General features: G+C 42.6%; 1 protein-coding gene across 2 annotated transcripts in view; it reads left to right on the top strand.

Annotated features, from left to right (window-relative positions):
• DHTKD1 (dehydrogenase E1 and transketolase domain containing 1) overlaps positions 1 to 27,848 on the top strand; it is a 48,519-nt gene that overhangs the window by 7,241 nt on the left and 13,430 nt on the right. The window contains exons 2-10 of one of the 2 annotated variants that reach the window (XM_081226995.1): positions 7,383 to 7,538; positions 8,917 to 9,128; positions 9,891 to 10,085; positions 14,042 to 14,311; positions 18,693 to 18,864; positions 20,064 to 20,262; positions 22,665 to 22,977; positions 24,152 to 24,236; positions 24,930 to 25,069. In XM_081226995.1, the coding sequence (XP_081083121.1) occupies positions 7,383 to 7,538; positions 8,917 to 9,128; positions 9,891 to 10,085; positions 14,042 to 14,311; positions 18,693 to 18,864; positions 20,064 to 20,262; positions 22,665 to 22,977; positions 24,152 to 24,236; positions 24,930 to 25,069 (1,742 nt within the window). The remainder of the gene's footprint in view (positions 1 to 7,382; positions 7,539 to 8,916; positions 9,129 to 9,890; positions 10,086 to 14,041; positions 14,312 to 18,692; positions 18,865 to 20,063; positions 20,263 to 22,664; positions 22,978 to 24,151; positions 24,237 to 24,929; positions 25,070 to 27,848) is intronic. The other variant, XM_081226996.1, reaches the window with a different exon arrangement.

Genomic DNA, 27,848 nt, shown 5'->3' with positions numbered 1-27,848 from the left:
GTGATTCATAGGCATGAATTTCATTATGAAGGATTTGGGTTATTAAAAAATGGCAGAATTTAGAGACCATTAGGAGATGGGAGCTGTAAGATTCCAAACGGTGCTTAGTGGTTACTGACCTTGGTGATCAGCTTTAGTAGTTGAAGTGAAGTTGCAGGTATGTTGCATATTAGAAATAATAGGAGCCTTGGGAATTCCCTGGCAGTCCAGTTGTTAGGACTCGGCACTTTCACTGCTGGGGCCTGGGTTCGGTCCCGGGTCGGGGAACTAAGATCTCACAAGCAGCATGGTGCGGACAAAAAAAAAAAAAAAAAAAAAAGAAGAGGAAAGAAATAATAGAAGCCTTTACTGGAGGTATAGGAAAAACAGTTGGGGAAAATCTTATTGCATTAGAGATTTTCAAAAAAACTTAGATGATTTTTTAAATGTTTCAATGACTTCTAGTTATCTCATCCTGTTTGCTGTAGGCCCTGGACTTTCCCTTTCAATTTTTGTTATGGTATAGTGGGTAAAACACTGGATTAAAATCAAGCACACCTGAGTACACATAGTTCAAATTCCAGCTTCTTCATTACCAGTGTCACCTTCTGCAAGTCACTTAACATGTTTGGGCCTCAGTTAACTCTTCTGCAGATAAGGGCACCTATTTCAGGGCTGTTACAGGATTAGATAAGACGACGTATGTGAAAAGTCCAACACAATGTGTAGCACAAGTTAGTACTCAATAAATGGTCACTATCATTTATTATCAATCTGTGACTGTTGCTTACCTATCTCGGCAATGATTTAAGAAAGGAATCTCAAAAAAAAAAAGGAAAGGACCATAACAAGTTTTCTATTTAAAGTTTGGTTTTTTGCAAGAAAGAACTATGTGGCAAAATTAATTTAGCTTATAAAGATATCATGTTTGAGATGGGAAGAGAAGATAGGATGTAAAATGAACTCAGCTGCACGGCCTAGGTATGAGTTTGTTGTACAGAATTCATAATAATAGTATTCTGGTACCAAGTCTTGCCTTTTGATATGGTTATCTATGAAGTTCCTAAGTTGAAGCTGGTGGCAGCTGTCTCTTTTTTTCTATAAATTTCTGTTGTTTATTTATTTATTTATGTATTTGGCTACATTGGGTCTTTGTTGCTGTGCGCGGGCTTTCTCTAGTTGCGGCGTGTGGGCTTCTCATTGCAGTGGTTTCTCTTGTTGTGGAGCACGGGCTCTAGGGCGCGCGGGCTTCAGTAGCTGTGATGTGCAGGCTCAGTAGTTGTGGCTCGTGGGCTCTAGAGCGCAGGCTCAGTAATTGGGGAGCACGGGCTTAGTTGTTCCTCGGCATGTGGGATCTTCCAGGACCAGGGATCGAACCCGTGTCCCCTGCATTGGCAGTTGGGTTCTTAACCACTGTGCCACCAGGGAAGTCCCCGTCTCATTTTAATAGGGCCTAAGAGGGGACTTCCCTGGCGGTCCAGTAGTTAAGACTGCATGCTTCCATTGCAAGGGACGTGGTTTCAGTCCCTGGTCAGGGAACTAAGATCCCACATGCCGCACGGCGCGGCCAAAAAAAAAAAAAAAAAAAAAAAAATAGGGCTTATGGGACTCCAAGTATGGAGTTCTCTTTCTTGGAGTCTTCAGTGTTTTTATAGATAGCCAATGTTCCCACTTGCTCTAAGCATATGCTGACTTGAATGCAAAGAGACTGTGGATTGGATCTAGATACTTTGGGGGGAGGCTGTTTATGACCAGATGATGAAAGAGAACTGTACTGACTTACAGTTGAAGTACTAAGTTTAGTTTAGGTTTTCTGTCAGTGTACTTTATGCTGGCTAATATGAACACATTTCTTTCTGAAAATAAAATACTATTCAACACTATCCAGTGCCCCCACCGTGTTTGCTTATAGCAGAGAATAAAGTGATGGAGATATCCCTATCATAATGTTTTTTGTTTGTTTGTTTGTTTTGGCTGCACGGCACATGGGATCTTAGTTCCCTGACCAGGGATTGAACCTGCACCCCCTGCATTGTAAGCACAGAGTCTTAACCACTGGACCGCCAGGGAAGTCCCTCAAAATGTTTTTTTACTCTTGTTTTAGCTAAGGTTCTTTTGGTCACAAGCAGCAGAAACCAACTCTGGCTAGCTTAAGCAAAGAGGGGACTTTATTTGAAGGGTACAAGGGTATCTTCGAGAGCTGAAAAACGTTTCAAGTAATCAAGAAGGGAGTGAACCAAAGCTAACTCTGGGAATATTGGCAGAGGCTGTGTGTGGCCCAATAAGGCACAGCTGTTAAGGTACTTAGCTCCTGTGTCACCCATTATGTGTTGGGGGTTCTCAAGACGACCCCACATTTAGAGATTCTCCAGAAGGGACTCATGGCACTCAGTCTATAGTTGTACTCATGGCTAAGGTTTATTGCAGTGATGTGATAAGGACGCACAGCGGGACCATAATGGAAAAGGCACAGGAAGAGTCTGGAGGACCTTTGTGCAGGCTTCCTTCTGCGTTCTCCCATGAGGCGTCACACGGAATGCACTCCTCTTCAAGAAACACAGCAACATGTGTGCAATGTTCCTGCACAGGGAATCCTATTAGAGACTCAGCACCCAGGGTTTTTATTGGGAGAGGTTCGTATAAGCACCCTCTGCATGTGCCAAAATCCCAGACTCCAAGAAGGAAAGCAGGTGTTCAGCCTAAACTACCTTGTTCTCTCAAACAGTCGAGGCACAGTGGATCACCCTTATCAGTTAGGGACAGGTGAGGCCATTCCTGAAATTCAGGTTCCCAGGCAGCAACCAAGAGCATAAACCTTGCAAGCAGGCTTTTCTAAGGATAGCAGTCTCACGCTCACTCTTCTCATATCTCTTAATTCCAAGTCTCAAATTCTGGGAAGATTGAATCTCACCCACCTTGACTCAGGTGTCTTTGGAATCCATTGACTCTTTGGGAGGCAAAGTGGAGCAATAAAGACATGGCCCTGGAACCCACCCTCTGGGATGGGAGGGTACAGTTCTCAGAAGAGAAGGACCCAAAGTGATCAGGAGGGATCCACTGCAGCCCTCGTACGGCATGTTTGAGGGCTCTGGAAACCTTTGATCAGGAGGGTTCTGTGATGCCATTACAACACAGTGAATTTCAGGACTTCATTCATTCAAGTAATAACAAATATCTCTTGAGCATCTACTATGTGCCATTCTCCTGAGTCAGAAGCACGCCTCAGTATTTTCCATTTTATTTGGAAGAAGAGCGTATATATCTGCTACTGTCGTTTGCCCTATTCTCTCTGGCTTCTTAGGAATTTAAACATCCAATTAAATTCCTCTGAACTTTCATAGATACCGTGAGCACTGAGTCATTTGGTCAGTATTATGCCTCAGGTGAAGGGATTCATTTTTCTCTTACAGTAATCCTTTGATTTATACAGTAACAGGGAGTTTTTTTGTGAAGAAGATATGTATTCTATTGCTGTGATCACATCCATTTAAATCTTTTAATTTCATTAAAGTAATCCAGCTGAAGCAATTTTATCCAATGCATTTGACACTGAAACTTGGTCAGTTAATTTAACAAAAAATCATTAAATCAAGGATTATCACAATGAAATGAGAGATGCTTTACGTATTTTAACTCAAGTATGTTTATTTTTGGTTTTGTATATGCAAATCTTTAAAGTGAAGAGCACTTATGAAAGCAATCTGAATGCGGAATCTCCTAGATTTTTATAATGTCTCCCCTAATGTTTACTTTTCCCCATAGCAACAGCCTTAGGAACAAATATAATTTACTCTTACAAGCATATAGTCAACTGGTGAGGACAGTGGAGAGAATCTGATCATCAGAAGCTTTCAGGGTGTATTTAACTCAGTTAAATGGATACAATTTAAAGAGCTCTGGGAATTTCCTGGAGGTCCAGAGATTAGGACTGGGTGCTTTCACTGCCTTGGGCCTGGGTTTGATTCCTGGTTGGGGAACTAAGATCCCATAAGCCTCATGGCGTGGCCAAAAATAAATAAATAAATAAAGAGCTCTACTGGGCATGTTCATTACAGAAAACTTAGAAACTATGGTAAGCAAGAAAAAAATCTGGAATTTTTTTTTTTTTTTTTTTTTTTTGGCTGCGTTGGGTCTGCGTTGCTGTGTGTGGGCTTTCTCTCTAGCTGCGGCGAGCCGGGGCTACTCTTTGTTGTGGTGCACGGGCTTCTCATTGCAGTGGCTTCTCTTGCTGTGGAGTATGGGCTCTAGGCTTAAGAGCTTCAGTAGTTGTGGCTCGAGGGCTCTAGAGCACAGGCTCAGTAGTTGTGCCGCACGGGCTTAGTTGCTCTGCGGCATGTGGGATCTTCCCGGACCAGGGCTCAAACCCATGTCCCCTGTATTGGCAGGCGGATTCTTAACCACTGCGCCACCAGGGAAGTCCCAAAATTAGGAATTTTGACATAGGATCATCACTAAGTTTTTGGTCTATTTCCTTTATATATGTGGAATATATACATGCAAATGCAGAGACATATATGAAGCATGTAGATACTAATATGCTAGATATACTATATAATGAAATATATATTATACACACATTTTAACAAAAATCAGGCTTATGCTATATATATAGTGTCTTTTAGTCTTTTTTCATCTAAACAAACTGACGCTTTTCCGGTAAACATTCTCCTACAGCATTATCGTGTGATGACTTTTGGCCAGTGGGGATTAGTTATCAACACTGTGGCATGTCCCTCAGAGGACCAGGGGTTTGTAGAGAGTTAGAGGACTAACTACAGGGAAATGTCAGTGAGGAATGCGGAGGCATTGACTCCACCTTCAGTACTGGAGGGATGTGTGTGTGGGTGATGAGTAACTTCACCTTCCACTGGTGTCCTCAGGGGAAAGCAGATTCCCGTGACGACAGGAGTATAAGCAATTGTTTAGGGAAGAGGTGAAGAAGGTAGGGAGATCTGTTAAGCATGGAACAGAATTCCAGAGGTCATAATGGAAGGATCTGAGAGACAGAGAGGGAAGAGATATGGGACTGGGTCTGGTAGAAGAAACCAGAGCAGTGAAATGAGGGTCTGAGAGAAAATAGATGGTCAGGATGGGTGGAGGATGTGCCCCAAGGTGGGAGGGGAATAGTCCTCTCTCTCTGGCTCTTCCAGAATAGTAGGTGCCACATGTTCTTTGGCGTGAGCAGCATCCTTTTGTCCCAACTCCCCCATCAGTGTTCTAGAGTATCATTAAAAACTTGGCTTTTCAGTTAGAAATTTCAGTTAGAAATTGAAGCAGTGATCCCTGAGCTGATGTGGTTCACTAAAGAGAATGTTTTCAAAAGAGAGCTCATAGAAGACTTCCCTGGTGGTCCAGTGGTTAAGACTCCGCGCTTCCATTGCAGGGGGCGTAGGTTCAGTCCCTGGTCAGGGAACTAAGATCCCACGTGCTGTGTGGCATGGCCAAAAGTTTATAAAAAATAAAGCATTAAAAAAAAGAGGGCTAGTAGATTGTGGTGAGAATGGTGATGATAACCCTATATATTTACCATTGGACTTACCCCACTAAGGATGTAGTTTTGCAGATGATATTGGAAGTTGTGGATGAGATCACCTAGAGAGAAAGTAGATTGAGAAGAAGACCCTGGGCAGACCTGGGGAGAACCAATATTTTAGAGGTGGACAAAGAGGAGGATCCCCTAACCCCCTTCTCGCCCAGCAAAAGTGATTGAGGTTGAGTAGCCAGCGAGTTAGGAGGAAACCCAGGATCTTGCAATGCCAGGGAGCCCAGGGAAGCAACTGTCTTTAAGGAGGAGTGGCCAACAGGGACAATGCTTTAGACAGATATATCTGTCTATATTTTAGCCAGAAATATGAAAGTGTCCTACTTCATAACCAGAATAGAGACTATAGCAAAATTATATATGACTCCTCCAGCTTGAAATCAGTTCATTTACTGGGATTGTTTGATGAGTTTATTAGACATAGTGTGGATCCCCTTAACTGCTGGATTTGTGCCAACACATCCTACATATTCGTATGAATATTGACTGCATGTTCAACACACCTCAGTTCTTTCCTCTAAGCCTGTGACAAGAGATACGCTGTGCAGTACGCTGAGTACAAACCCCAGCACATAAACATGTAGCTCTGAAATCATTGTATGGCAACACACATTCATAAAACGGTCATTAAGTATTTCAAAATACGCTAACAATTTTCTTTGGGTTCTGAAAATAAAAATGCAAATTTTGTAATGTACAGAAAATGTGTGCCCTTCATAGTGGATTTGCTCATCTTCAGAGATTTGTGCTTGATTTGTATAATACGACCTTGAGGGTTAATCGACTGTGGGCTTGAAGGATTTTCTTCCAAATTTTAGAAGGGCTTTCCTGTGGGAAAGGGAAGAAAAGCAGCTTCTGGCTCAATATAAAATCATCTAAGATAGAATTGGATTCATTGAAAGATAATGATTCCCCCTTGAGTAGAGACTGGGGAATAACTCATTTAAGCCTGTACAAACGGGATTTAAAATTTTTTTTCATTATTGGGGTAACAAGATAATTTCTAAGGTCTTTTCCTACTGTACGGTTTCATGAGTGTATGTACCTGGGGTCTTTAAGAAATAAGGAAGGCTGGGACTTCCCTGGTAGTGCACTGGTTAAGAATCCGCCTGCCAATGCAGGGGACACGGGTTCTAGCCCTGGTCCGGGAAGTTCCCACATGCCGCAGAGCAACTAAGCCTGTACGCCACAACTACTGAGCCTGCGAGCCGCAACTACTGAGCCCGCCTGCCACAACTACTGAAGCCCGCGCACCTAGCGCCCGTGCTCTGCAACAAGAGAAGCCATGGAAGTGAGAAGCCCGCGCACCCCAACGAAGAGTAGACCCCGCTCGCCGCAACTAGAGAAAGCCCGCGCACAGCAACGCAGACCCGATGCAGCCAAAAATAAAATACATAAATGTATTAAAAAAAGAAATAAAATAAGGAAGGAAATGTAACATTGATTTTGTAGTTCAAATTGTCTGTATTTCTAATGTATGATATAAAAAATCTCAAATAATAATTAAGAGGACTATAATTATCCATAATCTCAGCATTTTAACAGTTATTTTCAATTTGGGGTGTTTCCTTTTAATATCTATCCTCGTGCGTAATTAGTTTCACAAATGTGCACTTATAGTTCTGTTTCCTTTTTGTATTTTTCAGTGCCTTTTGCTCTCAGGAGATAAATTTAAGGAAATAAGTGTGTTTTCCTGGAGTCTGTTAGTTTTTAATCCTGAAAACCACTGGCAGCTGTGGTGGGTGGGAGCCGTGTGCTTAAAGCTGTCCAAGGCCACAGAGGCTTCTTTGAAAAACTGATTTTGCAGCTTGTGGGCGTTTCCTAAACTACATTGTTCTATTGTTTTTTTCCCCTGAATTAGTGGACCATGGCCTTGCCAGGTTGGTGATGGTGTATTGTGAGCATGGCCATAAAGCTGCCAAAATCAACCCACTCTTCACTGGCCAAGCCCTGCAGGAGAACGTGCCTGAAATCCAAGCCCTCGTGCAGACCCTGCAGGGACCCTTTAATACTGCAGGTAAAGCCCATCAGCAATGGACTATCCACGTGACAGTTAACTGCCAGTGAGGTAGGGCTCCTTTCTCTGTTCTTAAAGGACCCACATGCCCGCTGGAGCTGAGGCTTCCACGGGTGTGAGGAGACAGTGAGGGGCACATTCGAACACTGTCTGGGAGGAGCAGTGTTGGGGTTCTAGAATGGTCTTCTGATAGGGCCCGTTTCCTCTGTATTCAAATCATATATACAACGGCCAAAGGATACATGAAAAGGTGCTCAGCATCACTAAGCATCAGGGAAAATGCAAATCAAGCCACAATGAGCTATCACCTTACGCCTGTTACAATGGCTGTTGTCAAAAAAAACCCCAAAGATGGATAAACAACACGGTCCTACTGTCAAGCACAGGGAACTATATTCAATATCCTGCGATAAACCATAACGGAAAAGAAAATGAAAAAGAATGTATATATGTGTATAACTGAATCACTTTGCTGTACAGCAGAAACTAACACACTGTAAATCAACTATACTTCAATTAAAAAGAAAAACAAAGCCAAAGATACAAGTGTCGGCGAGGATGTAGAGAAAAAGGAACTCTTATGCACTGTTGGTAGGAATGCAAGTTGGTGCAGCCACTATGGAAAACAGTATGGAAGATCCTCAAAAAATTAAAAATAGAACTACCATGTGATCCAGCAATTCCATGTCTGGGTATAAATCTAAAGGAATTGAAATCACTACCTTAAAGAGATGTCTGCAATCCCATGATCATCACAGCTTTGCTCAATCAGTATCAAAGATCTAATGTGTATTGTAAGAAACCATACACAATATAAAGAAAATGTTGGTTTCTTAAATTCATATTGTAGGCTTAGGCAAATGACTGATAATTGATTTGGTGCTGGGCCAATCACGTACTACAAACCTTTCTTTTCTCTGGCTGAGATTCAGGGAGATTTCCTTTTACCTTAGAATATTGCATTGCTATCAATATTAATTCACATTAAGACCAACTGTGCAATAATAGGCATTGCTTTATAGATATGAATAAGACTTGAACGTTTTGGTAGATAGATATTTCAGATGAAGGTAGTACATATGATTTGTAGCTATAAAGCAGATGAAAGGTAGGTTCACAATTTAGTAAATGACTATAGAATCAAAATTTGGCATAATGCCTCATGGCTCTGTTCGAGAGAAGGGAGATTTTTATTCCCTCTCCTTTTAGTACCTTATGATCTTTGATCATATTTTTAGTTTTGCCTTTAGAAAAATCTAGATAACCCAAGTTACTTGGAATGAAATGCTCTGAATTTAAATAAGGATCTTGATATGTTCTATAATTAGTTACATGGTTGATTATTCTTTAAAACGATCCCTTTGATTCCATTTCATAGGATTACTGAACATGGGGAAGGAGGAGGCTTCTCTCGAGGAAGTGGTAGCCTATCTCAACGAGATCTACTGTGGGCAGATTTCTATTGAAACCTCCCAACTTCAGAGCCAGGAGGAGAAAGAATGGTTTGCCAAGCGGTTTGAGGAACTGAAAAAGGAGGCATTTACCACAGAAGAGCGAAAACATCTGTCAAAACTAATGCTAGAATCTCAGGTATAAAAGTAGCAGCTAATATCAAAGAAATAGGCTGACTCATTTTCTACAAAGACATATAAATATTGAAGAGGGAGTTAAGACAGGAACTCTCTGAATGTAGCCCCATTTACCCCATGGCCTCAACACAAGGGGCAGTGTAACACATACCGCTTTATTCTAAGTAGAAAAAAGTAGATCACCAAACAACAGAACTATTGGCTCTTCTCAGAGTCAATATGTTTTATGTATTTGTCTATTCCCTCTATAGAAGCCTGCAAAATCTTTAAGATCTTATTTCTCTTTTGATTACCTGAAGTGATAGAAAAAAAGGAACTGTATGTGGAGGAGGCTCTCAAGACACATTAATGGGATTGAATGTCTGTCAGGGCTGTGATCAAGACTCGGGCGTACCAAGATGACAAGAAACCTGTTCCCAATAATGTGGGTGGTTGGCTAGTTTGCAGCCCAGATGAAATGCTATTGTAGAGCCCTGTACTAAAACTCAAGTCATGGAAAAGGCCCGGCATTCTGAGGGGATTCCTGTTGGGGTGAGTTCTTCTACCACTCAGGTTGTTTTCTCTGCGTCCCTGCTGCTGTCTGGTGTCCTCGGCAGGGCTTTCCTGCCTGGCCGTGGGTGACTTCTGTGCATCTCTGCGGTTTGTAGTGAAGGAACCTTGTTGCAGCTGCTTGAAGTAGTGTGGGGTCTTCTTAAACGTGTTTGACTTTGACCCAAGTAGTTAGCTGTCCTGTAACTAATGCGTCTGATGTGGTGTTCCATAGGAGCTTGACCACTTTTTGGCCACCAAGTTTGCCACAGTGAAGCGATACGGAGGCGAAGGAGCTGAAAGCATGATGGGCTTTTTCTACGAGCTGCTGAAAACGGCGGCCTACAGCGGGGTAACTGATGTCATTATTGGGATGCCACATAGAGGGAGGCTGAACTTATTGACAGGCCTTCTGCACTTCCCTCCAGAGGTAAAAGACTTTCTGTGTTTTCCACTGTTCATGTACAGTTGACTGTAAAAGAATAAAACCAATGGTAATAACTGCTTTTAGAAAACCGACTAAGCATATGAGCCATTTGTCCAGAGGACAGCTTAGTTAACTTTTTTTTGATTTGAATTTTCTTGTATTTGTTCTTATCAGTTATCTATTTTATACATATTAGTGTATATATGTCAATCCCAGTCTCTCAATTCATTCCCCCCCGCCTGCTCCCACTTTCCCCCCTTGGTGTCCATACGTTTGTTCTCTACATCTGTGTCTCTGTTTCTGCCTTGCAAACTGGTTCGTCTGTACCGTTTTTCTAGGTTTCACGTATACGTGTTAATATACGATATCTGTTTTTCTCTTTCTGACTTACTTCAGCTTAGTTAATTGATGAAACCTGTTGCTGTTGGATGGCCCTCTTCTTTTTCCTTTTGTTTGTTTATTCTTTTGGCTGTGCTATGTGGAATGTGGGATCTTAGGTCCCCAACCAGGGATCGAACCCATGCCCCCTACTGTGGAAGCACAGAGTCTCAACCACTGAACCACCAGTGAAGTCCCTGGACCTGGCATTTAGGTTGATTTTCTGTATCAACTTACAGAGGTTCTTCACTCAGGGAAGTTAAAATTTAGTTTGTTTCCTATGGATGATGCAAACAGATAAATTCTGTTTTTCGGAAGCATGCTTCCCCTATTTCATAAAAATCATTCAAACAAACACAAAGATCTGTGCAATTTGATACAATTTTACCTTACAAAAAAGTCATTTTTACCTTCCACTTATTTGCAGCTTATAGTTAATAGATTGTATGAAACTAGTAACACACTGTTATCTCAAGAGACCCCTCTGAGTGAGTGGTTTTATGGGTTATTGGATCTTGGTGTTCCTGTTCTGTCCAACTCAGCTGCTCTGTAAGTCTCGAAAGACTTGAGGGTCAGGACGGAAGATTCGATGTCAGGGAGCATCAGAGGGACTCAATGTCTGATAAGGTTGTAGCCATTACGCATGGATAAACCTCATTACCGTTCTTGGCCGGGAGATTAAAAATAATTATAAACGTTCAAGGACCTTTCAAAGTTAGATGGAGTTAACGGAGCCTGTGGAAGGATGTGTTATCCTTGAGAATATTAGAAAAAACACAGGGGAACCCTAGTACGCTGTTGGTGGGAATGTAAATTGGTGCAGCCCCTGCAGAAAACAGTATGGAGGTTCCTCAAAAAACTAGAAATAGAACCACCATATGACCCAGAAATTCCATTCCTGGGTATATATCTGAAGAAACTGAAAACACTAATTTGAAAAGATATATGCACCTCAATGTTCATAGCAGTATTATTTACAATAGCCAAGATACAGAAGCAGCCTAAGTGTCCATCAACAGATGAATGGATAAAGAAGATGTGATATACACACACACGCACACACACACACACACAATGGAATACTACTCAGCCATAAAAAAGAATGAAAATTTGCCATTTGAAACAACATGGATGGACTTGCAGGGTATTGTGCTTAGTGAAATAAGCCACACAAAGATAAATACTGTATGTTGTCACTTACATGTGGAATCTAAAAAATAAAACAAACTAATGACGATAACAAAAAAGAAACAGACTCACTAAGAGAACAAACTAGTGGTTACCAGTGGGGAGAGGGAAGGGGGGAAGGGCAGTATAGCAGTAGGGGATTGAGAAATACAAACTACTTTGTAAAAAATAAATAGGCTACAAGGATATATTGTACAACACAGAGAATATAGCCAATATTTTATAATAACTATAAACAGTATAATCTCTAAAAATTTTGAATCACTACGTTGTACACCTGAAATTTATATAATATTGTAAATCAACTATACCTCAATTCTAAAAAAAAATTTTTAATGAAAAAATATATGTGATGTCTTGTCTAGGGGCCAAGCTTTACCTTTATTATTCATACCTCAGTGTTTCTGTTACTAAGAGACTGGTAACCAGCTTTGAAAAGACACCTTAGAAAAGGTAGAATATGACAGAATAAAGTAATGGACAGATGGAGACATGTGCTTAGGTACCTGCAGAAATTCTCTCTCTCTTTTTTTTTTTTTTTTTTTTTTTTTTTTGGCCCGCTCCATGCGGCTTGCGGGATCTTAGTTCCCTGACCAGGGATGGAATCTGCGCCCTCGGCAGTGAAAGCACAGAGTCCTAACCACTGGACTGCCAGGGAATTCCCTTGCAGAAGTTCTTAAACCAAAAATTGCATTCCTAAAATATCCCAGACAAAACAATTACTGAAAGACACAGAAATGATTATCAATGATCATATTTGTGAGAAACACATCCATCCCTATACTGTGTGAGTTTGTATGCTCCTATTTGCAGATAGGGCAATAAGAAGCTTTTGTGAACTGGAGAAGCTTTTGGGTCATTCAAACCATTTGGCGAGTAGAGAATAACATGCTGTTTTTGGTAAATACCTTGGTTTGAGACCCAGATTTGTAGCCGAGGACCTTTAAACCATCTAGTTAATTTCTCTTGCTCATTCTTTTTTTTTTTTTTTAAATCTCAAACTCCTAATTTATCCCTCCCCTTCCCCTTTGGTAACCATAAGATTGTTTTCTATGTCTGTGAGTCTTTTTCTGTTTTGTAAATAAGTTCATTTGTATCATTTTTTTTTCCCTTTTCTTTTTTTTTTTTTTGGCCGTGCTGTGTGGCTTGCAGGGTCTTAGTTCACAGGGACTGAACCTGGGCCCTTGGCAGTGAAAGAGCAGAGTCCTAATGACTGGACTGCCAGGGAATTCCTGTATCATTTTTTTAGATTCCACACATAAGTGATATCATATGATATTTGTCTTTTTCTGTCTGACTTATTTCACTTAGTATGATCATCTCTAGGTCCATCCATGTTGCTGCAAATGGCATTATTTTGCTCTTTTTTACGGCTGAGTAATATTCCAGTGTGTGTGTGTGCACACACACCATATGTTCTTTATCCATTCATCTGTCAATGGATGCTTAGGTTGCTTCTGTATATTGGCTATTGTAAATAGGGCTGCAATGAACGTTGGGGTGCATGTACCTTTTCGAATTAGAGTTTTCTCTGGATATATGGATCATATGGCAACTCTGGCAACTCTATCAACTCTGTTTTTAGTTTTTTAGCTTCTTCATTTTTAAAATGGGTAGTAACATCTATGTCATAGAAGACTGTGAAGATGAGGTGACAGAATGTATGCAGAGAAGTCCTTTGAGAATTGGACAATATAGTTTTTAAGATGCCACTTGCGCTATGCGCTAAGCAGTGTATGTCATCCCCTTACTAAATGGGATTAAATTCTTATTTGCCTCTCTACCTTTAACAAGAATAATACAAATTATTTTGGAAAATACATACTAACAGGTGCATTTAAGAAAAAATATTTTGCTTATTGCAAGGCAGAGGTATCTTACCATATGCATCGGGCTAGACTCTTCTGAAAGTGTTGGAACTTCATATGACTGAACATCTCCAAATAGTTCTGTGCATTCGAGCAGTTACAAGCGTGTGCTTATCTTTATTTATTTATTTATTTTATTTGTGGCTGCGTTGGGTCTTCGTTGCTGCCTGTGGGCTTTCTCTAGTTGCGGCGAGGTGGGACTACTCTTCATTGCGGTACGTGGGCTTCTCATTGCAGTGGCTTCTCTTGTTGCAGAGCACGGGCTCTAGGTGCATGGGCTTCGGTAGTTGTGGCCCACGGGCTCAGTAACTGTGGCTTACGGGCTCTAGAGTGCAGGCTCAGTAGTTGTGACGCACAGGCTTAGTTGCTCTGTGGCATGTGGGATCTTCCCGGACCAGGGCTCGAACCCGTGTCCCCTGCATTGGCAGGCGGATTCTTAACCACTGTGCCACCAGGGAAGTTCCTATTGTGTGATTTAAATGAACCACCTCTTCCCATTTTTTCTTGTACGTTTATTCGGCATAGCTGATGTTCCGTAAAATGCGAGGCTTAAGTGAATTTCCGGAAAATGTCTCAGCCGCTGGCGATGTCCTGTCTCACCTGACGTCCTCGGTTGACCTGGACTTCGGCGCGCACCATCCCCTCCACGTGACAATGCTGCCCAACCCCTCACACCTGGAAGCCGTTAACCCCGTGGCTGTTGGGAAGACTCGCGGCAGACAGCAGTCCAGGCGGGATGGGGACTACTCTCCAGACGGTTCGGCTCAGCCTGGGGACAAGGTCATTTGCTTACAGGTACTAGTAGCTTCAGGAAGTGAGGCCTGAGGTTGGAAAGACCAGGAAGTAAGAATGTCCAGGATGGTAGTTACGACAGGAGATGGCAGATGTCCCAGATGAAATTGAGATGAACTTTTGGGAAAAGAAGATTTTGGGGGTTCTTTAAAAAATTAATAGCAGATGTGAGGTGTAGTCTCAAGGCAACTGACTTTTATTTTTGACTGATTTAAAAAAATTTTTTAATTAATTTTTTATTGGAGTATAGTTGATTTACAGTGTTGTGTTAGTTTCAGGTGTACAGCAAAGTGAGTCAGTTATACATATACATATATCCACTCTTTTTAGATTCTATTCCCATATAGGTCATTACAATACAGTAGGCTCTTATTAGTTAACTATTTTATGTATAGTAGTGTGTATATGTCAATCCCAGTCTCCCAATTTATCCCTCCCTGCTCAAGGCAACTGATGGAGGTCTTCACTGTGTTTCTCCTTTCTTGAGTTATGAATTAATTAAGGGGATATAGACCGGCATACCTGCTACTGTTAAGAGGACAGATGTCATTACTTCTCTGAAATTATAACCCTCTTGGAAACGATGTGGTTATCCGTCTGTCTAACAAGGCTGCAAGAGTCTGGATTTATTTTATTTGCTTGTTTGCTTGTTTTCCAATGAAGGTCTTTGGCATTAAGGCAAACAATACAAATTATATAATGGATTGCTTCCTCTGACCCCCACTTTTCGGCAGCCCAACAGGTATTCTTTAGAGGTTTAGATTGTGGGTCACATTTTTCTTCTGCAAGTATTCATTTAAATATGAACGTTTAGGGACTTCCCTGGTGGTCCAGTGGTTAAGACTCTGCACTTCCACTGCAAGCCGTGAGGGTTCGGTCCCTGGTCGGGGAACTAAGATCCCACATACCAAGCCAAAAAAGTAAAAACATAAATATGAACCTTTAACTACTGGATAACTACTAATTAATCCTGGATATCAGTAACTGAGTCTTCAAACCCAACGGAAATAAGTAAATCTACAAGGCAGTAGAATATTTGGCTACATATACAAATAACCACATTATCTTATTGTTAATATTCCATGGGCCAGAAACTTGTAGTAAATAAATTGGGGGTAAGCAGAATTGGATTTGATTATGTTATAGTATTTCTAAATAGAAATCTTCAAATCATTAGCCAGACATTCTCTTCACCTTTCGCTTGAATTCATGAGACTCTAAAATATTTCAGTCACTCACATTTTCCCAGTACATTAAGCTGATCTTAAGACTGATTTCTGAAGTAAGAGGTGAAAGTGGCATTTTCTTTAAAGTGATAAGAAACTGCCCTCTTTTCTCTCCTTTGTGTTCCCAAAACATTTTGCCCTGCTGTGTCTGCCTGGGTCTTGCCTCACTCAAGTTCAAAATTCTAATTTATTGTGGGAACTTGAAATTTGGAGTCGATAAAATCATGGTGGGTGAGACTCTGGATACTACCTTTGCTGTCTGTCTTCTGTTCATCTTGGTCCTGAATGTGGTGGAAGTGGATTGTCATATGTGATCCTCTGTGTGTGTCCAAGCCCCCTGCTGTGTTTGGCTGAGCAGTTTCCACTGCCCCCAGCACTTCTTGGGGCTTATGGACCCGACTCCTGCAAAGCTTTATGGGCATCATGGAGTGTTTTCTCTTTTAAGACAGGAAATAAAATTAGCAGATGACACATGGCTTTAGTGCCAAGAACCCTAAGACTATGATAAAACGACGCAAGTTATGAACAGATGTTATGTTCTCAGCAATGCTTCTCCTGTAAACACTATTGTAAAGGAGTGGAAGAGACACCCAGCTCTCTTCCTTGCTTTACTGGTCTCCTTTTACATCATTACCCCACAAGAAGTCCCATCAGCAAGGAGGCCAAAGGGTGTGGAGTGTTCAGATGCTAGGAACCCCTTGACCCTGTGTGGACCACCGTGCAGCTGAGGGTCGGACTTGACAGTGTAGCCCGGTGTAGAAAAGACAAGGATTCTGGAACCAAGAAACACTGAGTTCAGATCCTGGCTTTGCTGCCTTCTGGCTTGGCGTGCTTGGTTCTGTTCCTCAGGTTATCTGAATCTCAGAGGTCAATGGGAATATGTTACATTCCTTATAGCGTTCTGAGGATTAAATGAGAAGATAGTAAGTTCCTTAACCCAGGCGGAGGGCTTGGAGGGGTGGGGAAATAAGTCAAAAAAATGGAGGCATCAGGGCTTTCCTGGCAGTCCAGTGGTTAAGACTCCACGCTTCCAATGCAGGGGGCACGGGTTCCATCCCTGGTTTGGGAAATAAGATCCCGTGTGCCACGCAGCGTGGCCAAAAGAAAATGGAGGCATCACAGAAGGTCTCGTCCTTGGCACGTGAAGCACGCACTCTTTCTGAACCTTGGTTTTCTCATCTGTGAAAAGAACAGTGGCGATTCCCTTACCTGGCCCCTACACCTGACTGTTGAATGGATCAATGGAGATAATGTACATAGCATTGTGGAGATGATGTAAGGGTATGTTATCACTCCGTCTGGATATTCCAAAACGTCAGTCATCCCTGTAGGCCCTAGCAATGGGAAGGTGTGGGCTGGAGATTTCGCTAAGCAAAACAGTGCTTCCTTTCTTAGCCAAAATGTTTTACCTATATACAAATTACTCTTTTAGGATGTCTTCACTGTCATTAAAAAAATCTGCTTCCAAGGATTCCTTCTTTTTATTTATTTATTTATTTTTGGCTGTGTTGCATCTTTGTTGCTGCATGCGGGCTTTCTCTAGTTGTGGTGAGCGGGGGCTCCTCTTCATTGCGGTACACAGGCTTCTCATTGTGGTGGCTTCTCTTGCTGCGGAGCAGGGGCTCTAGGCACTCGGGCTTCAGTAGTTGTGGCTCGAGGGCTCTAGAGCACAAGCTCAGTAGCTGTGGTGCACAGGCTTAGTTGCTCCGCGGCATGTGGGATCTTCCCACAGGGACCAGGGCTTGAACCCATGTCCCCCCCCTTCATTGGCAGGCAGATTCTTAACCACTGCACCACCAGGGAAGCCCAGGGATTCTTTCTTCACTCGTATTTAGGTCTTTTATTTCTGCTATTATTAGAGCCACAGTGGTTACCATATCAGGTCATTTTAATTAATTAATTAATTAATTAATTAATTAATTTGGCCGCGCTGTGCAGCTTTCAGGATCTGAGTTCCCCGGTCAGGGATTGAACCCGGGCCATAGCAATGAAAGCGCCGAGTCCTAACCACTGGACCACCAGGGAATTCCCCATATCAGATCATTCTGTTCTTTAGCTGAGCATTTTGGCTGTTTATGATAGTAGCCTTTTATTTAATAACTTTTTAATTAAAATACATTTGTCATATAATATCATGTAAATTTAAGGTGTACAACATATACCTTATTGATATAACAGCCTTTTATACAGCATGAAGTCAGTGGAGCTCATACTTTCTCCTAAGGTCTGCAATTCCGTCATTATTTGCTTTCAAGTTTTCTAAAAAAAATTTACCCCCTTTTCTACCACCTTCTGTTTACCAGGTTTTTTAAAATTAATTTATTTTTTATTGAAGTATAGTTGATTTACAATGTTGTGTTAATTTCTGCTGTAAGCAAAATGATTCACTTATACACATATGTATATATTCTTTTAAAAATTCTTTGCCATTATGGTTTATCACAGGATATTGAATATAGTTCCCTGTGCTAGACAGTCGGACCTTGTTGTCAGGTTTTGTGCTCTTATGATCTAGCAGACTTCACAAGTTCTGGAAGAATAGCGCATTTCAGCAATTCTCTTATAGTAGTATTTTGCTCTTTCCCCAAGGCCTCCTTTCACTTGTGTATGATATACTTACCCCCCATGCTCCTGTCTTGGCCGTCACATCATCCTCTTTTATGTTCACAGTGGTGGCTAATACACCCAGTGGGAATGAGGTGATGTGAGCTACACGCAGTCTCGTTTTGGGGGAAAATGATTGGGGAAGAGTGATAGTTCGAAGCTGTGCATTGGTCTTAGTGTCTTGCAGGCTGTTTTCACGATTGCTTTCCTAGAGTCGAATTGCCTTCTACACCTCCAATCGCCCTTCCTTCCGTGGTGCTGCTGTGAACACTAGCGTGTTGATGGGGGTGTGAGAAGTGATGGGTATAGGTGATGACGTGGGGCGGAAGGAATAGGTCAACTGGTGGCGGCTGCAGGAGGAAAAGGGCTGATTTAGCATCTTTGAAAGCTGCTTGAGATCAGCCTAACCATTCTAGGAAATCCTATAACTGGCAGATTTTTAGGAGGGCAGGGGAGCAGTGAGAGCATGGTTGTTTTTATTCCTGTTACTATTTGAAAACCTAAATCTCTCCATCCCTTACGTTCATTTTCTTTTTTTCTCCCCCATGATCTAGGTTCACGGTGATGCTTCTTTCTGTGGTCAAGGGATTGTTCCTGAAACATTTACGCTCTCTAATATCCCGCATTTCAGAATTGGTGGGAGTGTCCATTTGATTGTCAATAACCAGCTGGGTTACACCACTCCTGCAGAAAGAGGAAGGTCTTCCTTATACTGTAGTGACATCGGTATGTAACACAGGGAAGACTTGATGCTGTGGAGTCAGACAAGGGATTCCTGGAGAAACTTCTAGTTCACTCAGAACAGTGAGCCTCACTGCTGGTCCCATTTTAAATTTTGGATCAGATGTGGTCAGTGGTCACCAACAGTGTTGTTAATATTCCCTTAAAAGTCTGAGTGTGATCTTAAAATCCAAGGAAATAAAACAAGAGTAGAATTTAGAGGGTGCAACCTCAAAATGCTTAAGTATCTAGTTGAATGATCTGCTGGAATCCAGAGATAACACAATTAGTACAGCTAGAGCAATTGTCTTTAGGATATTCAGATTTGGAGTACCCCAGGTGACAGTCAAAAAGGATATGTTCAGCCAGTAAACTTGGCCAAGTGGTCTGGTTGGAAATCAGATGTGAAGAAGCAAAGTCAGCTTGTTTTAACCCATGGAAACTAGTAGTATTAAAAGAAACACAGGGCTTTTTATTATTCATTCCCTATGTCACAGAATTTCCAGAACTGTTAGACGGTAAGAACTGCTCTGTTTTTACATCCAGAGCCTGGCCTGGATGCCTTTGGGGCTACCTATATGAATTTTTTGTCATTAGTTAGGTAGAGATTTGAAAATTCATTCTCAGTCTTCTCTTTGGAGAAAATCCATTGTTTTCTCGGATACATCCTTTCATGACCCTTTTATCTCAGGAAGAAAGATAATAGTCATGATGATAATAGTAAATACGTATCAGTTATGATGTACCAGGCTCTGTTAAGCACTTTCTATGCATTAACTCATTGCCTCTTTAGGACATCGCTAAGAGGTAAGAGCTATTATCCCAGCGTTACAGACAAGGAGACTGAGATTCATAACTTTACCAGGATCACACAGAGCTGGAACTTGAACTCATGCTTGTCACCTGGCCTCTAAAGTGCAGGTTCCTTTTTTTTTCTCAAAAAGTGCGGGTTCTTTTTTTTTTTTGGCCGCACCATGTGGCTTATAGGATCTCAATTTCCCGGCCTGGGATTGAACCCAGGCCACGGAAGTGAAAGCCCAGAATCCTAACCATTAGGCCACCAGGGAACTCCCAAAGTGCAGGTTCTTAACACCCAAGCCAAACTACCCCTAAAGACAAGGGCTGTCTCCCCGTGCGGGCAACAGGACTTGTGGGTAGGTTCATGGGTTGACTAGCCGGCCTCATCTCCAGCTTCTCTGCCTCAGGGAAGCTCGTGGGCTGCGCCATCATCCACGTCAATGGAGACAGCCCAGAGGAAGTGGTCCGGGCCACGCGACTGGCGTTTGAATACCAGCGCCAATTCCGGAAGGATGTGATTGTTGACTTGTTGTGCTACAGGCAGTGGGGCCACAACGAACTGGACGAGCCCTTCTTCACCAACCCGGTCATGTACCAGATCATCAGGTACAAGGATGAAACGTCATGCGATGTGCCCTTTCCCCCACAGTGCTCACATTATTATTTGTGTTAGACACTCTCCGGTAGGGCGACCAGCTTTCCCAGTGTGCCTGGGACATGAAACTTTCAATGCTCAAACTGGGACAGACCTGGACACACTGGGATGGTCATCCTATGGGTCGCAGGAAAGCGCCGCATGTTCTTCCAACTCTACATATTTCCTCAATGAATAGACAAAGGGCGACTTCACCCCCTCACTTAGCAGAGGGAGGACTGAACAGAAGACGTAGGCAGAGCCTTGCCCGAAGCTGCTCAGTGCAACATTGGCAGGAGCAGAAACAGAACCTCCGTGATTCACTTCTGCAAGCTATAGACGTGGACCTACTTTGTGCCTTGGCAAGGGGTTACATGATGGATTTTAACGAAGTTCAGAACTGCACTGTCCAATGTGGAAGCCTTGAGCCATAAATGGCTGTTGGACACTTGAAATGTGCCAACTCCTGAAGGAGATGTGCTGGGAGTGTAACCTATACACCAGACTTCAAAGACTTAGTGTGAAAAAAAGAGTGTAAATGATCTCGATAATAATTTTTTTATCGATTAGGTATTGAAGGGACAATATTTTGGGTATATTGAGTTAAATCAATATATGATTAAAATTAATTCCACCTCTTGCACCTTTTCTAATGTGACCACAGGGAAATTTTAAATTACACATTGGCTTGCGTTATATTTCTGTGGGACAGCACCAAGTCAGAAGGTTCACATGATGGAGAGGAGTGTGTTACTTTGGGATTTCCTATTTATTTATGTATTTATTTATTTGGCTGCACCGGGTCTTGGTTGCGGCACACAGGATCTAGTTCCCGGACTGGGGATCGAACCTGGGCCCCCTGCATTGGGAACACAGAGTCTTAGCCACTGGACCACCAGGGAAGTCCCAGGATTTCCTTTTCAGATGCTAGAAAGTAAAGTAGATCCCTCTTTCCTGCTTTATTTCCTCATAGACATAAATTAAAGCAGAGGAATAAACTTGATGATATTTTACGGGCCTTTCTGGTCGTGGGTAGCAGACTGCCCTTGGAAGAACAAATCTGGTTTCTCCATTTAGCTTTGAACTTAGCACCTGAATGACTTGATGTGACTCAGGACCCTGCTTTTAAAAATATATCCTGTCTACCTCTCACTTTTTTCAGGATTAAATATGATGATCAATGTGACCAGACTTGGAGGTTTAAAGTATTAAGCAAATGCAGAGTAGCATCATCGTTATTTCTATAGTTGTAAAACCCAGATGCTGAATAGTTACAGCCTTCTTCAAGCAACCTGAAACAGATGTCGGCAACTTTAGGTTCAATCCTTTTTGAAATAAAGGGATGCAGAATAGGTAGACAATATAAGTCAGCCTTGTAAATAATTGTCCAGGATTAACAGTTTGTAAGAAAACTCTACTACTCATTACTTCTGCCTGACTGTAGACAAAAGCTTATAAAGATAAATTTGTGGGCTTCCCTGGTGGCGCAGTGGTTAAGAATCCACCTGCCAGTGCAGGGGACACGGGTTCGAGCCCTGGTCCAGGAAGATCCCACATGCAGTGGAGCAACTAAGCCCGTGCGCCACAACTTCTGAGCCTGCATTCTAGAGCCACAACTACTGAAGCCCATGCTCCTAGAGCCCGTGCTCCGCAACAAGAGAAGCCACTGGGATGAGAAGCCTGCGCACCGCAACGAAGAGTAGCCCCCGCTCACTGCAACTAGAGAAAGCCCGCGCACAGCAATGCAGACCCAACGCAGCCAAAAACAAATAAATAGATAAATTTAAAAAAAGAAAAAAAAAGATAAATTTGTTTTCACTTGCTTGCCTGAAAGAGGTGGTTACTCACCACTGCCTTTAAAAAACAAATTTATTGGAGTGAATGTCACATGACATAAAATGAACCTTTTATTTTTTTGCTACACCACGGGGCGCGTGAGATCTTAGCTCCCCGACCAGATATCGAACCTGTGCCCCCTGCAGTGCAAGTGTGGAGTCTTAACCACTGGACCGCCAGGGAATTCCCTAAAATGGACCATTTTAAAGTGAACGATTCAGTGTGAATTAGTGTATTTCCAATGTTGTACAAGCACCCCCTCTATCTAGTCCCCAAACATTTCCCGTGTGCATTTTTATAGCGATGTCACTCCAGAATACCTTTGACAATAACTGTTTCTGTCTCTCCTTTTTTTTTTTTTTTTTTTTTGGCCTCATTGCATGGCTTATGAGATCTTAGTTCCCCGACCAGGGATCGAATCCGGGTCCACGGCAGTGAAAGCCCAAGTCTTAACCACTGGACCGCCAGGGAATTCCTGTATCTGTCTCTTTGATTTTTACAAATCATATTGATTTTTGTTTCCCTTTTCCTTGGACAGAGCCCGGAAGAGCATCCCCGACACGTATGCAGAGTACCTTGTGGCCAATGGACTCATGACCCAGGAGGAGGTGTCGGAAATCAAAGCCTCCTACTACGCAAAGTTAAATGGCCATTTAACTAACATGGCGCACTACGGCCCCCCTGCCACGAACCTGCAGGCCCACTGGCAGGGCCTGGTTCAGCCAGAAGCTTGCATCACCACCTGGAACACAGGTGTGCCCCTTGACCTCCTGCGGTTTATTGGCAAGAAGTCTGTGGAGGTGCCGGAGGACCTCCAAATGCACAGTCACCTTCTGAAGATGCACGTGCAGGTAGGGAGCCTGAGAATCTCTGGGCATTGTTTGTCCATCTCTCACAGCAAGGAATTGGTGTTGGTCTGGTCTTGTTGGTTGGCTAATGCACTTGGCAAATATTTATTGTGAACCACTCCTAGCGGTGTTTTGGTACTGATCGTCAATTAACTCAAATTTTGCCTACTTCTATTTTTTTCTTTTTTTTTTAATCTACTTCTATTTTTCCTCCACTTATTCTTTCAGTCATTCATTAATACATTATATATACAGGTACTGCATGCACATTATTAAAAACACAGCCATGCAGGAATGCCCTTTTTGGTTTTTCTGAGCAGTGAGCAGAAGACACTTTCATTTTGAGGAAGGTGGTTGGGGTTTGGCTTAAATAAAATAAAAATCAGCACACATACTCCCGAAAGGCAACCATTTACACCCTTAAGCATGTTGAGGTTTTACATGTTGTCTCATGTTAAGGATGGATTGACAAACTGTCAGGGTTTGCCTGTGGTTTCCTGGAACGTGGGACTTTCAGCGCTAAAAGCAGGAGGAGAGCAAGGAGATATAGGTCTTCATCGTTCTTGAACTTGGATGAAGACACGATGAACTCTGGATTTTTTTTAAAACACTAACTTCGTTTATAAGTTTCTATTATAGGTATAGAGACTATTAAAACAATCTGTGTACTCACCATCAGGCTGAAGATATAGAATATTACCAATACCGTTCCTCTCTCCCCTCCCTGACGTCTCCTCCTCCCATCCATCTGCCCGGTTAACTGCTCACCAGAGTGCCGGTTTGTTTTGCCTGCTTTCAAACGTCATGTACTCGCTGTCATACTCCGATGTTTCCTTCTGCACTATCTGTCGTATTTAATGTTATGTTTTTGATTCTTAACCATTGTTGCCTTACTTTTTTTTTTTGCGGTACGCGGGCCTCTCACTGCTGTGGCCTCTCCCGTGGCGGAGCACAGGCTCTGGATGCACAGGCTCAGCGGCCGTGGCTCACGGGCCCAGCCGCTCCGCGGCATGTGGGATCTTCCCGGACCAGGGCACGAACCTGTGTCCCCTGCATCGGCAGGTGGACTCTCAACCACTGCGCCACCAGGGAAGCCCGCCTTACATTTTTTGAACTCAATGTGAAAAAGCATGGGAACTCTTAAAATTTTCTTTTCCCCTCCCATTCAATTTTACAGTCCAGAGTGGAGAAAGTGATGGATGGAACAAAGTTAGACTGGGCCACAGCAGAAGCTCTTGCCCTAGGCTCATTACTTGCTGAAGGTAAGACATTTCTGTGTAGCTGCACAGCGGGTAGGGGGTGCTTTATATGACATTTCTTATATGTGACACCAGCAGTTTTGAGTTACAACTACCTTGTATTGTTTTTATCGACTAGAGAGGTTCTCAAACGTGTTAACATTTCTTACCTGAAAACATTATTTAATCTTGGTATAAGTCATGTTGACAATCTTCATCAGCGAACGGACTATGGAAACAAAGGACTCAGTGCTGGATGTATTGGAAAGACATTTTCCTTTAAAAATTGTAGGACAAATGATGACTCTTCATTCTTAATTAGACTACGGAGTTTTGAATATAGGACAGGTTTTTTTTTTTTTTTTTTTCTGCGGTACGCGGGCCTCTCACTGTTGCGGCCTCTCCCATTGCGGAGCACAGGCTCTGGACACGCAGGCTCAGCAGCCATGGCTCACAGGCCCAGCTGCTCCGCGGCATGTGGGATCTTCCCGGACTGGGGCACGAACTCACGTCCCCTGCATCAGCAGGCGGACTCTCAACCACTGCACCACCAGGGAAGCCCAGGACAGGTATATTTTAAGAAGGATAATCTATTGTCCTAAGGACAGTTCTCAGGATGAGCTGATGTATAAGAATTCAGGGTCACCAGGCCTTATTATTACTTAGGTTATTCATGGGAATCTGGATTTTTTTCTTTTCCTTCTTGCTTGCTTTAAGGTTTTAATGTCCGTCTGAGTGGCCAAGATGTTGGCCGTGGAACTTTTAGCCAGAGGCACGCAATGGTTGTTTGCCAGAAGACCGATGACACCTATATCCCCCTGAACCATATGGACCCTAATCAAAAGGGGTTTCTAGAGGTAGGCTGTTTTATTATGTAGTATAAACCTCAGGTGCTGGTGATTATAGCTACAGGCTTCTTAGACCAACTAGAAACAGATGTTGGAAACTTTGGGTTCAGTCCTTTTTGAAATAAAGGGATGTCGACTGGGTAGACAATGCCAGTCTATGCACTTGGAGTGGAAGTAACAGACTAGCGAGTAGACTAGAGCTGTTTTACTCTGGCTACTTATCTGTAATCATGTAAATGTCAAATGGGCGTTCATTTTGTCAGTCCAAAATTGATTATATAACCTGCTCGTTGCTGAATTCATTAAAGTGAGTCAAAGATGTGGATAATAAGCCAACATTTCTTGCCAACTTAAAAAAAAAAACCCACTGACTTAAGGTTACTTTATTCTCTAGGGTTTAGCGGGCTTGATGAATGTATCCATTGCCATGCATTTCTCTGTGCCAGTTGCTGAATTAGATTCATTAGAATCAAGAGCAGGGCCTGGGTCTTTTCATTTTTGTTTCTCCAACAACTAGCATAGTGCCTGGCACATGGAGTTTATGAAATTATCCTTTAAGGTATAATTAGTGGTGTGTCATCTTCTTTCCTACTCTAGCCATTTGTTTGAGAGTATTGGGTTCACTGATACTCGATTTTTTTTTCAATAAATTTATTTATTTTATTTATTTATTTTTGGCTACGTTGGGTCTTTGTTGCTGCATGCAGGCTTTCTCTAGTTGTGGCGAGCGGGGGGCTACTCTTCGTTGTGGTACGCGGGCTTCTCTTTGCGGTGGCTTCTCTTGTTGCGGAGCATGGGCTCTAGGCGTGCAGGCTTCAGTAGTTGTGGCACATGGGCTCAGTAGTTGTGGCTCACGGGCTCTAGAGCACAGGCTCAGTCGTTGTGGCCCACAGGCTTAGTTGCTCCGCTGCATGTGGGATCTTCCCGGACCAGGGCTCGAACCCGTGTCCCCTGTATTGGCAGGTGGATTCTTAACTGCTGTGCCACCAGGGAAGCCCAATACTCAATATTTTTTTTAAAAACTCACTTCCAGGACAATTACTTAAAGGACATGCAGCTCATCTTTTCTTTAAGTTAGTCTAAAATCCCCTCCTTGATCAGTATCAGATTGGTGACCTAGATACTGAAACATTTCGTATTTTCCCCACCCAATGTCTTTTATTGATTTGTGATTTGATATATAGTATCAGTTAATTTTGAATATTGCTATTTAGAAAGCCCCAAGTAAACGTCTCACATCTGTTATGGGGATACTGTCAAAGATTTCGTTTATTACCTAACACTTTGTCCTTTACATGAAGACCCTAGGGGGGACTCCTGCTTGAACTTGGTATTGAGAGTAGTTGTAGCTCCCTGAGCAGTGGCTCGTCTTTATTGTGTGTACATCGAAAATTCTGCAACCGATCAACCTTCCCTTATCAATAGTGGCTTCTGGGAACGGGTAGAGGCCATGGCGGCCTCAAGAAAACAGGTCACCAGGTTGTGTGTTTTCCCCGACCCTGTCGGGTGTGTCAATCTATTTATTTTCTTTCTACCCACCTACTTTTTTTTTTTGGCTGCACAGCGCGGCATGTGGGATCTTAGTTCCCCGACCAGGGATTGAACCCATGCCCCCTGCAAAAGAAGCATGGTGTCCTAACCACAGGACCACCAGGGACTTCCCTGTCCACTTACATTTAAACTATCATTTTGTGTATTACCTGTATGTACAGGCCATCTTAAATAATTTTTGGAATAAATGAAAGCATTAATAGATTCAACAAATTAATGTAGATAAGGGTATACAAGTATATGAAGTACAATAGATGCACAGGAGAAGGGGCAGCTAGGTTACTTGGGGATTAAAAGGAGGAGCTTTAGAGAGGAGGCCAGATTTGAGCTGGGACTTGAGGGACATTTGGAACTGCCTAGTCTAGTAAATCTAAGGAGAGCATTCTAGGTGGACACAGTAGTGCATACGTAAGCTGTGAAGTAAGAGGCCCTGACCTCATGCTCAGGGAACTACATATAGCTTCATGTGACTGGAGTTTAAGCTGCAAAGTGGATACAGATGTAAAAGAAGAGACGGGCCAGTCAGGACTACCCACACTGTGAAAGACTTTGAGTGTTATGTAAAAGAGAAACCATGGAGGAATTTTGAACAAGTGATCAGATTTCCATGTTAGAAAGAGCACTCCTGATGATACTTCGGAAGCCTGAGCTGAAGAAGGGTGAGACTTAGGACAATTTCTAAGGAGGCTTCTCAGTCATCTAGGCAGGAAATCCTGGAGCTGTGAATTAGGGCAATAGCAGTGCAGAGGGGAGATGGGGCCAAGATTTGAGAACTAGTCAGAAAACAACAGCTATCAGATTCAGTGGTAGGTGTACGGAGTGAAGAAGACCAGTCCTGGTTATCTCCTAGCTCCCTGACTAGGACAGCTGGCATATGATGGTGGCATTTACCCAAATAAAGAGTGAGGGAGAGGAACAGGTGTGGTAAGGAAAGATGATGGACTAAGTTTTGGACATTAAACTTTGACGTAGATATTTCAGGTAATTAGATATGTATGTCTGGAGTTAATGAAGGAATCTGGTCTTGGATGTCTATTTGGAAGTCATCAGGGTGCAGGAATGTTTGAAACCACAGGGATGGGAGAATCTCTCTGAGAGAGAGCAGAATGAGAACAGATAGGGTCCTGGGAAAAACAACTTTTAAAGGGCTGGGAGAGGGAGCATCCAGAAAGCATCCAGAGATGCCAAATGAGCATCCAGAAAGGCAGGAGGAGAACTTAGAGTCCCTGTGTCATTG

Source organism: Mesoplodon bidens (assembly GCF_964165515.1).
Source record: "Mesoplodon bidens genome assembly, chromosome: 3".
In the NCBI taxonomy this organism is placed as follows: Eukaryota; Metazoa; Chordata; class Mammalia; order Artiodactyla; family Ziphiidae; genus Mesoplodon; species Mesoplodon bidens.
This window is presented reverse-complemented; position numbering and strand designations above follow the sequence as displayed.